Source organism: Scleropages formosus, chromosome 8, assembly GCF_900964775.1.
Source record: "Scleropages formosus chromosome 8, fSclFor1.1, whole genome shotgun sequence".
Classification (NCBI taxonomy): Eukaryota; Metazoa; Chordata; class Actinopteri; order Osteoglossiformes; family Osteoglossidae; genus Scleropages; species Scleropages formosus.
In genome coordinates, this window is record NC_041813.1 from 29025298 (window position 1) to 29041339 (window position 16042).

At 43.9% G+C, this 16042-nt stretch overlaps 1 protein-coding gene across 5 annotated transcripts in view; it reads left to right on the plus strand.

Moving 5' to 3' along the window:
• Positions 1–16042, plus strand: part of LOC108941757 (G patch domain-containing protein 8-like) — a 30435-nt gene that overhangs the window by 8680 nt on the left and 5713 nt on the right. For 2 of the 5 annotated variants that reach the window (XM_018764571.2, XM_018764575.2), the window contains 5 exons: positions 7348–7420; positions 11845–11912; positions 12456–12542; positions 13126–13269; positions 15796–15926. In XM_018764571.2, coding sequence (XP_018620087.2) covers positions 7348–7420; positions 11845–11912; positions 12456–12542; positions 13126–13269; positions 15796–15926 — 503 coding nt within the window. Of the gene's footprint in view, positions 1–483; positions 3370–7347; positions 7421–11844; positions 11913–12455; positions 12543–13125; positions 13270–15795; positions 15927–16042 lie in introns of all 5 variants that reach the window. The other 3 variants (XM_018764572.2, XM_018764573.2, XM_018764574.2) reach the window with 3 other exon arrangements.

Genomic DNA, 16042 nt, shown 5'->3' on the forward strand with positions numbered 1-16042 from the left:
ATTACCACTGACAGTGTTCAAATGGATTAAAAGGACATGCTCAGTGGAAGGACAGTGGAAAAAGTGCTATTTGACAAGGCTTTTTAGTATGAGTCTGTTTGCAGCTTGGGATGCAGGCTCTAACTAGGTTACAGCCTGCAGGCTGTAGTCACCTGGTGTGGGGCTGTGCACTGGGCTATGCAAATGGACTGATGCTCTGACAAAGAAATATGCAGTGACCTGTGAGAAAGCACACATACCTTAATTTAACTCCCATCTGTTCTGCGTAGAATTCTGTGACACTTGGCGACAGAGTGAACTTTGGTGCAGTATCCACATCTAACAGTGGGAGAATGCTGTGTGTTTTATGTGTGTGCGTGGGAGTGTGTGTGTGTCATGGGCATGTCTGCACTGCGTGTGCTGAAGCAGGAGAGACAGAGATGTCCATAAAAACTGTCAGTACCGTGAAGCAACTTGGGGTTGTTCGCCGTTTCTCTCCTGCAGCGATTTTGGGGCCCCCAATTAGCTAAGCAGCAGTGACCCGGTTTGTATTTGCACGCTCTGCACTCCCGTCTTCTAGGGTCTCCTGTTGTGCTCCTCTCGCTTTCTGTCTCTGTACCCTCCCCCCACACACAGTGGATGGTGTACAGTGCCTCCTGTTCTGTGCTGGCATGGTGCTCGTGCAACTGGAGCTGCAGTCTCACTGATGAGGCACATAGACAATGCTGCAGGTAGTGCGTTTCGGAGACACTGACAAGCAGGCAGGTCAGTTGAACGCATCAAGGGCTGTCTACCGTGTTCGGTAATCAGGCCTCCTTGTCTCCAAGAGCTGCTCCCATCTAGCCGTTTTAAATGACTTAACATGCGTTGATAAAATTAAGAAAGATCGTACCCAAAAAAAAAAAAAAAAAAACCGATGAGTGAATCCATTCTTGGTGACGTCTCCAGGTGCCTGTTGCTCCAATCTGTCGGGTGCTGCCAAGAATTCCCCTTTTAGCCCTGTATTCAGAGCCTTGGGTCCTGCGGTGTTGGGAGGTTGGCGTGTTCCCACGGCTGTAGGGAGACTGAAATGTGAGCCGCGCTCTCTGAGAGAAGTGTTTTTTGAGCAGGTTGCTTCATTCTTTGATTGAAACATCGGCCCATTCACCTGCATCCCTGTAATTTTGGCTGCGTCTACTGAGATGTTCCCACAGCCCTGTAAGCCCAACCTGTCTGTACCCTGGGTACTGAGAGAAGAGGACTGGTGACAGTCAATAGAAGAAAAAAATGGATTTGAGCTGGAGGGTTAAGAATTGTTATTTGCGTCTCCCTAAATTTAGATGTGTAAAATGACATAGTGTCATATCCTTGCTAGTTGGTTTTTGATTTATTTGGAAATGTGTTGAGCTGGATTGTGATTAAGATTTCTGCTTTTCTAGCCCAAATTCACATGCCAGAAAATGTGGTACAAGCTTTTGCTGGATGGCTAGAAAGAGCAGCAGTCTGTAGAGGACTCTTCATTGCCAGCTGGGTGTGGTGTTCTCTCCTGCAGTATTGTCTATGGAGCGGGATGTGGAGGGGTGCCGAAGGCTCGGCAGCAGCATGCAGCGCCTGGGGAGTATCTGGGTGTGGGGGAGGGATAGACTTGGAATCTGGTGGCTGTCACAGTCTCTCTTATATAGACACTCAAAATTGTCTGAACATCACTCCCCACCCTGGTGCTGTGCAGCTGCCTCGTCTAATCAGACTGAAGCGGTGAGTCCCAAACACACCCACTTAAGGTGCACAGCATTGCCGAGGGAGGGTGCATAGGGACGCTTGGTGGCTGGGGGGATTTTGGCATGCCTGTTCTGTAGAGGATGGACTTGGGATGGGGGACAGCCACCAGTGTGTGTATTTCAGAATTTGTGCTATTGCCACTCTGTACTCCCTCATTGTCTGATGAGTAGGCAGACGGAGGTTTGTGGGGCCCCTGGTCTTTCTTTGTTCTTGGTTTTTCTATCTCATTTTGCATGCGTAACTGGATGGTAATAATATCCAGACTCTCCCTGTGTGTGAAGGTCAGCAGTCACTTTTTGTTTTTTTGAAAACAATAAAGTCATTCCTGTTTTAAGTGTCAATAAGCTGTAATGCAAGGTTTTTTTGTTGCTCTGTTTCCTTGTGCTCCAGACTCACCCCACCCACCTCAAATTCTTTACGTAAGGCATTCTGACATCTGCTTACTGTCAAAATGCCAGTCAATTGATCATATTCCAGTAAGAGGAGTGAAGGTAGTCAGCAAGCACAGATGCCCACCTGTTCCTGAAAGGTCTTTGCCATCCTGGCTTGTTTAAGCACTCTCCTCCCCAGAGCAACCATGCAAAATATTGTCACATTTTTATCAGATGATCTCTCAGGTACAAGCTAAGCTCTGCACAATAGGATGAAAAAATTCATTTGGTATTAAGACATGATAACCTGTTGTCAGCTACTTCATAGAACTGAGGAAGGCAGCTCTCGCATTTGTATGTTTGAGGACTCTAGGTGTATGTGACACTGGTAAGTGCATGAAATTAATAAAACTGTGCGGTTAAGATGCCTGCATTTTCCTCTAATCCACATATAATTCGTGTCACATTTGGAAACAAAATAATAAAAGGTCAATTAAAAAGCCTTACTCAAGTCTTGTTCAGTTAAACAAAGGAGATGTTAAAATTAAGTGTTTAAGCAGCTTGAGGTGATGTACTTTTTTCAGGGCATAATAGCACACACCCTTTTGCCTGGTTTTGGCCTTTTCGAGCCTTTCAGACCTCACTGAAAGAATGCCTGTATTCAGAGCAGTCTCTGCTATCATGCCACAGGTAAACATGGTAGGAAACTTGCAATATTATAATGGGCATCACTTGTAGGGCAATTACAAGGCAAGCACTATATCTTTTTGCCATTTATACATTTCAGTGTTCTTATACTAAGCGCTGACTCTAATCTGTAATCTGACATTTACCTGTACATTTTAGGTGTGTTATTTAATGGTCTTTCACTTGAATTACCATTGTTACCAGAGGTATGGACCTCTGCCCCCCTTCCTCCAGGAGCTCATGAATAGCTCACCCTGATGGTCTGTGCCTCCCCCACCATCCCCACCCTACTTCTCACTTAACACTTCTTACACCGTGGCAAACTGCAGATAACCACATCTTCTTCACACTCGTTGTTCACTTTGAGATCACCTAGTGACATGATCACTTTGCCGTTTCCTTTTCTTGAGATTCTTAACTGTGATGTAAATGAATAACTGCACAAATACCTGTTCTTTTACTACTTTTTTTGTAAGCAACAGCTTTTAAGAAAATGAAAGCTTGAGTTGCAGGACACACTCTTACATTGTGTTAAATGTAACTGTTCTTTTGACAGCCCAGTTTTTAAAGCCAGGTTGGTATGAAAATGCTTTCACTCCACTTGCGCTTGCTGTTGGAATTTGCCATGTTGCTTCGCTCGTCCATTTCTCTTTAGATGCTTCCATCGAACCCGCACAGCCTGCGCAGTGTCTCAACTCTTCTTTTCTTGCCTCTGGCCCACTCAGCAGCTAAGAATTTGCCTCTGCATCAAAAGGCTGACACCTCACAACCCTCCTACCATCAGTGGTGTTTGATTTTGTTTGCTTTACAGTGGCAATGGAACAAGACAGCAGCAGCCTTAAAAAATGGGTGAACCCACCCCTTGCTCATCAAGATAGGGAGAGATTGTGTGCAGTGCAAGGGTGCTGCCATTGCAGTGGAACAAGGGATTGAAAAGCTCTCTGTAAATGCGCTCAAATGTTACGTCCTTGTTTGTTGTGAGCTAAAATTTTTTTTTTTTCCCCCCCTCCCTTCCCTGTGTGTCTTCATAGCTTTTGCCTCATCACATGCATCACAAGTGACCTGACAGCTTCTTTTATTAGTAACTGCAACAGGCTTCAGTTAAACCTGCAAGCTGGACAAAATTACATTCCCTATCACCATTCCCTCAGAGACCAAGAAAAAAAAACTTTTGTAATGGAAAAGCCATGCATTGTATCCATGGTAACTGTACTACTGCTTGTTTGTGAATGCATGTGTGCTTCTCTCAGAAGATTTAAGGAATAGTTTACATCACACACACACACACGCTGTCTGAAACTGCTTGCCCTGAGTGGGGCTGTGGCGAACCGGAGCCTAACCCTGCAACACAGGGCGCAAGGCTGGAGGGGACACACCCAGGATGGGATGCCAGTCTGTCGCAGGGCACCCCACGTAGGACTTGAACACCAGACCCGCCAGAGAGCGGGGCCTGGCCAAGCCACTGCGCCACCGCACTCACCATAGTTTATATAGGTTCCCTTATTAGATAAACGGACCCGGTGGCACAGCTGGTTTGGCCTGTGCCTGCTCTCTGGGGTTCAAGTCTCGCTTGGGGTGCTTTGTGACAGACTGGCGTCCTGTACTGAGTGTCCCCCCTCCAGCCTTGCATCCTATGTTGCCGAGTTAGGCTTCGGCTCGCCGCGATCCCTCTTGGGACAAGCAGTTCCAGTCTGTATGTGTTTGTTAAACTGGAACAGTTTGATAGGTAGGTTCAGACTGCCCCATTTCCAGGTCTTTCACTACAGTCCAGAGTTGGAAAAAGGAAATGGAAACAGGAAATGATGCATCTGGATCAAGCCCTGGGAGAAAGATGCATAGATAACCTTGTTAACAAACTAGTTTTATATGGGAGAGAGAAGGGCTTTTGGGTAAAGTTAAATAATGAGCTTTTTGGATATTTTTTGTCTGAAGTCTTAATGGCTTGGGATTGCAGATCGTGTCAAAGTTGACGTTTCTACTCGGATGTCTGCCAATCTGGAGCAGCAGCAGGAGGGGCCACAGGCCACAACTATGAGTACTGCTCCATTATATATGGTGATCTCCTCTGATAGGAGAATCCATGTGATGCGTTGGGACTTTTGCTCACACTGATAAAGCACTATCCTGCAATGGTCCACTGAGAAAGACCTGATCTATCTAGGAAGCTCTGCCACCGGCAAGTTCCATTGTCATCCTGCATCATGAGCAGTCCATAGAATGTTTATTTATTTACACTACAAACTGTGAATACTCTTGCCCCAGCTAAAATAAAATGCTTACATGAACACAAACAAATAGCATATTCATATTAGGAACTGCTTCTTGCAGTTGGCATATGATCTTTAATTGTGGTCCATCCATTGCCGGATGCTTAAGCAAGCAGACAAACAGCATGGTTTTGGGGAGAGCTATTTTTTTAAAAACCCTGGATAAGTGTAACTAACTCAACTGGATTGCTTAATTAAAGTGCCGTTATGAAACAATCCCACGGGGTCTTATGCATAACTCTGAGGGTATGACTGTGGGGGCAAACACTGGAGCTTTTCAGTCCCAACCTTTATCTGTACTTTACGCTTCTCACCACATGAGCATAAAAAAAATAAATTCAGCCACTGCAGCCTTTTCTAAGCTGCCATAGTTTACTGTAGAAGGTCTGAAATTTTTTTTTTTGAAGTGTTTTACTTTTGTTAGATAACTAATACAAATGGTCATTAGATTTTAGTTCTTCTACAGATCCTTAAGATAAGCATCTTAATATGAGATGTATCTGTTTTGTGACTATTTTATCCAAAACTTCCGTCTGCCTTGGCTGAATAACTCAGTTGTGGGACTGTAGGTGATGGAGCAGGGTGGTGTCAGCAGGTGCCCCCCCCCCGACCCTACTGCTTTTAAGGTCAGTGCTAGCTTGGAGGGGTCATCTGTTGACTTCAGGAGGTCTGCTGATGGGTGAAAAAATTGAGGAATAACTGAAGAGCCCTTTCTCCTTTCCTTCTCGAACCCTTTTGCATGAAAATTGATAACATGGAATCACATACGCTGGAGTTTGAGTTCAGCAGCGCACCTTCATTATAGTAACACCCTGAAGGTGTCTAAATAGGTGTTTTAAAAAAAAAAAAAAAGGCAAAATCAACATCAAAGCCTCTGATTTCAAGTGAAACTCAATTTAATTTGTTGCTATGTGCTCTTACTGCATGAGCAGGCTCAATTTTTTTTGTAAAAACTCCCTTAATTACTTACTGCTGCTCAAACTCTATTGTGGAGGTTTCTAGAGAAATTGCAGTAGCTGCCCGAATGTTGGGTGTTTATTGTTGGGGGGAATTTGTTGATTCCTGCAGCCAAAGGAAGGTGAGTACAGCACAGGTGCGAAGTGGTGTCTTGCCAGATGATCTCCACAGGAATTTGTGAATGTGAAAGGGACACCTGCATGCGACTGGCCTAAGAGGAGACACTGTGCTGTCTGTGTGTAACAGGCTCTCCTCATGCATCACTTGCTCCTGCCACTCCACCTTTCAGCCTTGCCTTGCTCCTTTTGAACCACCTCCTCCACCTGTGTGTTTCGTACTGTGGTGGTTTTCTCACCATGTTCTTGATTGTTTGCTGACGTCTCACATGGGCTTTATTGCGCTCTCTTAACAGTATATGCATAATATGCAGTTTTTACTAACATCACCGTTAACAAATTGGCATGCTGTGTCTTGAATTTTTACAGCTGAGTTTGTCTTGTATGTGTTTCCTTTGTGTTATGTGGCTGCAACAAAATTGGTAGCTTGCATTCCCCCCCCCCCCCCCCAAAGGTGATTTCCTCTACCTCTGTTTTAACAAATCTTTTTCCTCCTCCAATGGCATCATAAATGTTGCAGGTCATTGGGTCAGTCTTGAAGGGCAGGTGTCAATCCTGATCATTCTCAACCTTCCCAGTCCCCCACCCCTTCATATTCCCTGCTCACTCAGACCTTGTACTGAGAATTTTGTACTGTAGTGAACAAAGACCCTTTCTTCTAGAATGGCTGCCTACGCAGGGATTTGTTAGTATGGTTTTACTTTTAAACTTGAAATTTTAATCCCTTTTTGCTTTAGTGCAAGGTTGCTCTCGTTTTGAGTATAACCATTTCAGAATAGCTGTAGATATGTGTATGTTTTCATGCTTATATAGCAGTACGGGCCACCTCGTAAAATTGCCACTGTTAGCTTTTTCCTTAATATTCAGTGTGTTCAGTTACGACAGTTTCATAAACATTTCTTGTAAGTAACTCAAGACAGTCCTCTGTGTGAATTGTAAGTATGAGTGGGGCAGAGCAGGAAGGGGAGATGAGACTGAGGTGAACCCCTTTGTGCTTTACCCTTCAGAGATGTGCTACACTTTCCAGTGCGCCCTCAAGTCACCTGTATCTTAGCATGTTTCCACTCGTGATGGGACCTGCTGTGATTGTGTAGTGTAGCTGCTCTTTCTGTTCTGCTCTGCCTTCATCCCTGTGTACTGTGTGTCCCAGTGGGGAGAGCGCTTATTATTATTGGAATATTTTTGGTTTCTCTTTCTCTTTCCTGTCATTAGGATAACATTGGACACAAGCTTCTGCAGAAACATGGCTGGAAGTTGGGACAAGGCTTGGGCAAGACCATGCAGGGTAAGGATCTGCTTTCTGACAGCCCACCATAACACACCTGTTCTCTGCTCTTGCTTCTTAAAAGGTACAAAGAACTTGTTCATCTTTACTAATCATCTGTTCTTTAGTTAGTAGGTTTGGGGGTAGTTAAAGTGCCATGCAGGAGTAGAAACTGAAAAAAATGAGTTTTGCGGCAGTAAATGGGGTGGATACAGTTTACTGCAGTCAGCCCTGATGGGCCTTAATGGCTCATTTTCTTTACCTTCTGTTATTCTCTAAAAGGATACGAGTAATAAGATTTTCTTTAACAGTATAAAACAGAAGTGTTATCGTTGAAGTTTGTGGTTGAGAGAATTTTTTGGGTCTATTGGAATGCTGAAGATGGCTGAAGTATCAGTGCTGACAAATTTCAAGTTTTCTTATTTACTGTGGTTGCGTGATCTGAGAATTATACAGAATTCTCAGTCAAAGCCAGAATTGACCATGTTTCGCCCATTTAACATCCTGCTCGAGGGAACTACAACTACTTTCCGCACACAGGCTGCGTGCAGGAAAACACAAGTTGTTTTGTTCCATTTTAGTAATGTAGTAATTGTTGGCTTGCAAGAATGGCTTCAAAGCACCATATGGGGAGTGGGGCGGTTGAGGTTAGACAGGCTGAGGGCTTACGATTACCCCACTCAGCCATGCCTCAGCAAGTTCCCTTGCTTTTGAAAGCATCTGTGCAAAGTTACGTCAGTCCAACCCTGCGCCTCCCAAATGAAAAACATCACGGTACAGTCTTGCATCATGGACCTGTTTTTGTAAGGCTGCAGACAGTCTCTTTATTCCTCGCTGGTAGTCCAGAAGTCACGGATCCAACTGTGTCTCTGCCAGTTCTCCATTACGTATTGTTCTGAAAACTGCCAGCTTTAGGATCACCAAAATGAAGTACCTTTACATGCGATTGCTTTTAGTTGTGTTCATCCAAAGGAGTTTACAGGTTTATACAAGATATTCCTGGTCTGTATACTCTCCAGAGCAATGCGATATAATCTCGACTGTTTTCCAGGACACTTGCTTGATTGCCTTCTTGAAGGGTGTCACGGAATGTTTTTAGTTTTCTCCCATACTTCCATTGTGCGGATTTCTTCATCAGTTCCCTGTGGAATAAAATTAAAGAAAATGCTTATTAAAAGGTACTATGTGGAATAACCTTTTTGGTTGCTCTAATGGCACATTAGAAGTAGATGCCTCCTGGTGTAGTGAGGGTTCATTGCCACTGTGTGTGATACTTTTTTTTTTTTTTTTTTTTAAACAATTTTTCTGGTGGGCTTAAGCATCCCTTAATTACTTTTTAATTTACTGCTCTGGGGACCTCATTAATCTTTGCTCGCTTGCACTTCTTAATGCCATGGTTTTACCTGTACAGTATAGCCATTTGTGAAAAGTATTATGGCAATTTTCTTCCTCAAACTGATTTAAAGGACAAAGGTTGTAATAGAAGAGCATGTGCTGAACCTTAGGCGTTTGGTTTTCTGTCAACGAAGGAATGGTGTCGGCTGCGGCCGTCTACCTAGAGGATGCTGTAGTGGATCCTGTCATGGCTAAATGGTTAAAGTGAGCAAAGTCTTTTTCACCAACATCATTCAAGATCACCAGCTGATCCATTCAGTCAGCCTTATGCGAAATCTCAAGAGCAGGCTTTGTCAAGTTCGGTTACGTGTCCTCTTCCATGGACAGTTGAGATTTGACAGAACTGGCATTCTCATTTCTCTGTGCCGTTGCTTCCAGGGATTTTTCCAGTCAGCTGCTGAAACGACACACAGTCTTTGGCCTCTGAGTTAATTTGTTACAGTCCCCCAGCTTATACATTCTTGAACCTTGGAAGTTCAGCGTCTTCTTTCTCATCTGTGAATCCAAACTACTGAAGGGCTGGTCATCAGTATTGAATACACAGTAGCTGCGAACAGAATGTTCTTGAATATCAGATTTTATTGCAGAAATACGTTTAAGCATTGCCACAAAGTTTAAGATGGGCATTATAGCAAAGCAATAACCACCGATTACATACACAAGTCTTCTTCTCAAAGTATGTAAATAACGAATTGCAAGACAACCCCATTTCTGTTGCTGTCAGTCTATTTCTAGCTGTTAATATTCAGAATCACAGTACTTTTTTAATACTTGTACACAAAGGCGTTCCTGATTGTACAGATGTACTTAGGGTACACAAGTGTTGCATTGCTGAGCTGGCTTGTATCTATCAAAGGTGGCCAGTTTTGCAGTGTAGGGTGAAGATGTCATTGATCGTGTCTCTTACTCGCTCTCTCTTGCATCTCAGTGGCTGAAAGGGCTACTCTGTCAATGCCACAATTGCTGAATCTAAATCATACTTACCTGTTAGCACCAGCTGCTAGGAGATGGATTTCCCAAGGGTTTAGTTAAGGTAGGAGAGGTTTGGGAATCATAACAAGCAGTTAGTGCTTTTCCGTGGTGTCTCTGGGTTGACCACAGTTAGAAGGAACCATGAAGAATGTTTGGCACATCGTGTCTCTCCATGAGTCGTGATTTCCATATGTAATTTGAACACTCCCCTCAGAGCACTCAGCACTTCGGAGCTTCATTCCTGATCTGTATCTGCTTCTGCACCAAAAAAATGTGCAAATGGTACCAAACAATCTGCTGGAAGCCCAGGAAAGATTGTGTGTTGCTGCCTGTTCAGAGTGCTGCTGAAGCATAGAGCCAGATTTGGCCACTGTGACTACAGGTTGCTGCAGTCCTTGCAGCCAGAGTTGCCAGCTCTTCCTCTTGTGTTTCTAAGTCGAGCTATCACGGAAGACAAGTAGACGAGAAGAGAATCTATCAGCTGAGCAGTCTGCAGGGAAATCATCTCGTTTGGCACATGACACATCCGAGTTGATACTGCCATCTACAGGATGTTTTATAGTGGTGTACTTGACATCTGTCTGTGGTTCAGATGGCTGTGAAAAAAGGCCTCCTTGCAGAAACAGTGATTATCCATGCAAATGATGCATGCCTGTGATTGGTGGAAGGTCTGGGATGGTTTATAGGCTTACTTTCATTAGAAGATAGCATAGGGGGGAAAATGGCCTCAATGAATATTTACCCTTCTGCTGTAAAAACAGGAGGTTCGAGTCCGTGTTGTTTTCTTCTCAATGGGAATCCTCTTGTCTCGGCTGTCTCTGCCAGGAGAATATGGTACATTGGACTGGGGTGGCACGGTGGCAAAGCGAGTAGTCCTGCTGTCTCGTAGTGGCTGGGTGGTGTGAGAAGATGTTGGTTCCGTCCCTGCTCAGTCTTTGTGTACTTGGTATGTTCTCCCTGTGTCTGCGTGGGTTTCCTCTGGGTGCTCCAGTTTCCTCCCACAGTCTAGACATGTTGTTCAGGTTCACCCATAGTGTGTGAGTGACAGAGTGTGTTCCACTGTTGAATGGATGAGTGACCCATTGTAATTAGTGTATCTAGCAGTGTAAGTCGCCTTGGTGAATAAGGTGTGTGCGCTGCCATACGTGTCAGTACGTGACAGCCTTTCTCTAAGCTTGAGCGTAGTCATGATGAAGGGATGGGTGCTATAAGAGAATTTGTTAGAAAAGGGCGAGGGAACCCACCATCCATTTTCAAAGGGTTTGACAGTAGTAAGAATGATACAAAGTAATGTCATTTTAGCCCTCTCCTTTTGACCAATTTATTCTGCTTTTTTGCAGTCTTTATTCTGAACATATTGTCGTCATGATAAATATACTGATATTTTTTTGTTCTCCATTTTAACCCTTTTCTTACAATTTGTCAAGTTAGTCTGCTTTTCCTTATCTCTTTCTGGTTGAATTGACTAATGCTAAAAATAATGTATTTAAAATGTTGCATGTTAGGGAAAAGAAATTGAGTGATACTTCTCTGAAATTCAGTTCTGAAGTACTTCCTGAATCATGCTTTGTCCTTGGGGGCCAGTTACAGATTCCTCCCATGCCAGGACACATTGCTGGGCACTATATGAATATATCCCTGCTGGGCATCCATCCCACCCACTGAGCTTCCCAACCCTGATCTAATGGCAGTGGCTGTCAGCCACACAACTGCCCTGAGTACAGGAGCCAATGAGTATTCCAAGGGTTGTGCTTGCAAAACTTTCACCACCTGCATTGCACACCTCTGGGTAGGCAAAGCAGTATGAAGGTTGTGTGAAATGTGCTCTTTTCAGGCCCTCTGCCAGGATCATTTGTCCCTATGCATACTTTTTTTTCTTGTCCGCCTCCTTTGCCTTACACTTATATTTCCAGCTTTCACCAGGGACTTCGAAGTAGGTCTCAGTGGGAGCATGTGTGCTCCTTTCTGGTCTTTGCTCTTCAGAGCAATGCCCAAAAAGCAAGAGAATCCTAAGCAGGGTACTTTGCCCCTTCTTCTTCTTCCTCGCCATCAGTCTCTTGCTCTTTCTCCCCCTACAGGCCGTACTGACCCAGTGCCCATCATTGTCAAGTATGATGTCATGGGAATGGGACGTATGGAGATGGAGGTATGGTTATGAATTGTGTAAAGGGTTTGGATGTGTGTGGATTGTCTGTCTGTGCAGAGGGCGTAGCCAAAATTAAGGGAGTGTCAGAGCATGTTATTTATTGCTACTATTACATGTATTGTTGTGACATAAATTACTTAGTGTTACATTTAAATTCATTCATTTAGCTGCTTCTTTTTCTGAAGCAACTTACAATGTTAAGGTTACTTTTATTACAGTTACAAGCTTACAGTTGTTTAGCCATTTATACAGCTGGCTAATGTTACTGGAGCAATTTTACGGTAAATACCTTGCACAATGATACTACAGCCGAAGGTGGGGATTGGACCTGCAACCTTTGGGTCCAAAGGCAGGAGCTCTAACCACTACGCTACTAGTTGTCCCCATGGCACCTTGGAGAACTCACTGAGCATATCCTTTAGGAACCCAACCCAAAAAAAAAAGTGAGAATATTGTCAAAGACCACTACGACCCTTCCTGGGGAAAATGGTTATCGGTAGGCAGTCAGTGAGTGTATTTTTTTTGGTCTTCTATTCTTGGTAGATGGACTATGCGGAGGACGCCACAGAGAAACGCAGAGTGTTGGAGATCGAGAAGGAGGACACGGAGGAACTGCGGCAAAAGTACAAGGTGCTTGTCGTTCTCTTGTCTGTATGTCTGTTTATTGGTCCTTTTGTGCCTGGGAGAGGCAGACTTTTTTTAAAACTTCATAGGGTATTGTGATGAGTTCTGTCAATTTAGCGTAATGGAGAACATAAGGTAATGAATACATTATTTACCCACCTATAGAAATAAGTTAATCATTTTCAGTATCTTAGTATTCAGTCATTGTATGTAATTTTTCTACAAAATGCCAGCTAAATAGTGCTTTAATAACCACAGAATGATTTACTGTAGAGTTTCTGTGGTATAGTTCTACAGCTAACAGTATCACAGATCTACCTTTTTCTTGTAGTGTTTGTTCTTGTATTTTCCACAAAAACCAGTATAGGTTGGGCAGTTTACAAAATCTCATGATGTGACATTGCTACAGCAGCTTTAAGACCATCAAATGTGCTACAATTTGGTAGCTTCCAACCAGCAATTTCCAGTAGAGATTGTCATCACAGTGACAACTTGTCTACATTTTACTACTGCTTGTACATTACCCAGATGAACATTTTGGCTAGTAAAAGATGACTGTTCACTTTTTCATTCGACTGATTGTTTGCAGGACTATGCTGAAAAGGAGAAGGCCATTGCCAAGGCTCTTGAAGACCTGAGGGCCAACTTTTACTGTGAGCTGTGTGACAAACAGTACCAGAAGCATCAGGAGTTTGACAACCACATCAACTCTTATGACCACGCACACAAACAGGTGAAAGGCCACATTGCATCCTTTCAGAAGCTTCAGATACTGTATGCACATCTCAGCTACAAGCCTTTCCCTCACTTAGTTTTCCATGCTCAGAAAGTGCTTTAACCCCTGTCCACCTACCATCACTACAAGTTCTGCTTGATTAAATAAAGAAGCTAGATCCCACAGATTTCACTGCATTTTCCTGAAGGAAAAACAAATTTATCAGTACAGTATAACAAGACTTTTGCCTTTTTTCCCAGTGTCTGAAGCAGTAAAAGTGCAACCTGCTGCAAGTATTCACTGGTGTCGAAATGCTGGAAATGCACTTCTGAATGCCTCGTGGTTACCCAGCCTGATCCAGGATTTCTGTCTCCTGGTGTTCTTCCAGTGACATACCCAGAGGATTTAAATAATTCTTAGGGTATACATTATTTTTGCATTTAGTAAAATTGCAAAGTCTAAGCTTAGTCATGTGAAGTGAAAAGTGCTTTGCTTTTTGGTGACTTTAATGTTCAACCTGAGGAAAGTGTCTAAATAAAACATAGAATCCTGCTTCCAGATAATCCACAGCATGTGGTTTGGCGCTATGGACCATTGTCATAATGCAGCCGGTTTCCTGTGCTTGCTTGTGGTGTCACGGTAATGTTGACGGTGTAGATGAATCTGTGCCTCTCCCTTCCAATTTTAACTTGAGTGTGAGCATGTTTACAGGGGAGTTCTTGGCACTTCCATTCATCCCAGCTCATGGCTTTCCTTAACATCCAGTCTGGTCTAACCAGTACCCTGTGCTTAGTGTTGCCTTCAAACAGCTATCTTTGAAGGGGGACAGTTGGCAGCAGTATTTAGCCATCCACCCCCTCCCCCCCCATTTCCTTGCCCATTCTTGTGTTGAGTTCCCCATATGTAGAGATTGCTTGCAGTGCAGTGCTTGGTTTCTCCTTTTTAATTTAAAAATAAGAGTGCGTATTTCAGGAGTTTTTACATCTTCCTTCCTGTTTATTTTTTTGTTTTTGTTCTGGGATTGTTTAACATTTTTCAGCTGATGTATTGCCAGCAAATCCCTCTATAAAAGTGGGCATCCAGACCTCCCGCGTGAGTCTCTCTCTCTACTCGCTTGTCCACTGTTCTGTTGACTTGTCTGGCATCATCTCTGTACCCGACCACCTCCAATATCCTATTGTGACGAGTGCTCTCCTGCTTCTCCTTTTTGCATCTCCTATGGCTTGTCCACATCTGCTCTCATCGTCTGTGCAGTGTCCAATATGACAGAGGGTCGGGAGCTCAGACATACTGTACTGCCAAGTTTGATTGGGGGAAAATTCCTTTCACCGAGTTCATCTACACCAACTGTATTGTATTCGTGGAAGTTGAAACTGTATGCTCACTTGTGAAATGAATTTTTAAAATTCTATCATGCTTTAAATTCGGTTTAACTATAGAATACCTGGTTTTTGTTGTGTGAAATACTTATTTTAGTGTTCTGTCTTGGCACTGGCTCTCTTTCTGACAGGGCATTGCATTACATGAAACCTTTTCTCAGCTTTTTCTTTGTTTTATCTTTTCATCCGCCTTAATTTCCTGGTTATTTTCCTCCCTTGCATTGTTGCTGGCTCACCCTGTAGTTGTCCTGTCCTTGATACTAAAATTTCTGCTGCTGTTACCCTACCCTTACCACCCACCTTGTCATACCCAACCTATGCTGAAGTGCACACCCTGTGCCAGAGCACAGTAGACTTGAGCTGTGGCTTTGTTACCTTGTTAAACCGCTGCCTGCTGATATCAGTAACGTGTACCACCATGAATCAAAGCACACGAAGTAGCACACACACATCCATACATGCCCATCCAGTAACCCTGTTTTCTGAAACCACTGAGTGAGAGGCTTTCAGGAGGCATGTGGACACAGGTAAGGGGCTATGTTTGATCCTCCATGGTGGTGTGGTAGTAACAGTGCTGTGGTGTTTGAGGGGGATGGGGCACACAGCAGTCTTTCACATTAGGGGGCTGTATTCTGTCTCAGACCCTTGCGTCCCACCCAACTCGTATGCAACTCCAGGGAGTTCTTATTGCAAGGCCAGCCTGCCCCAGACTAGCCTCCTGTACTGGAACAGGCTGCATTGAAATCATCCTGATTTTGCTTGGAAAATCTGAGTCCCAGGTGCACAGGTGCGTGCATCAGATGAGTGTTCTTCTGAGTTTCAAGTGCTGCTTTTTTGCCATGTTTTCACAAAATCATATAAAGTAAGTCGCACTGTTGCAGTAGCAGGATTTTTTTGTGCTTGTCTATTGTCATCCACACAGGACTCACAAAGGATGCCAGTCTTTCATTTCTTTAACGGTTCTTTACTGGGGCAGGTTGTTTGACAAACTTATCTCGCTGGAGATAAACCAATTGGAGTGGGTCTTGAATGTTTCTAACAGTTAGCTTTTTCTTTTCTCGTCCTTCCCCATTCTCCCTGAACTCTCCTGTTTCCCCAACCTTTTATCATGACTCCCTCATCCTGCATCTCACTTCCCTACTTCCTCACTGTTCCTGGTGTGTAGAGGCTCAAGGAGCTGAAACAGAGGGAGTTTGCACGCAATGTGTCATCACGCTCGCGCAAGGATGAGCGGAAGCAGGAGAAAATGCTGCGGAGGCTACACGAGCTAGCAGAGAAGAGGAAGCAGCCAGACCGGTGAGGATTTGCAGCGCTCTGAAGGCCTAAGAGGTGCTTGCAGTTCCTTGTGGCTGGCCTGTTGTGGTGACTGCAAACACTTCTTTAACATATCTGGGGACTTCACGTAGGACTTT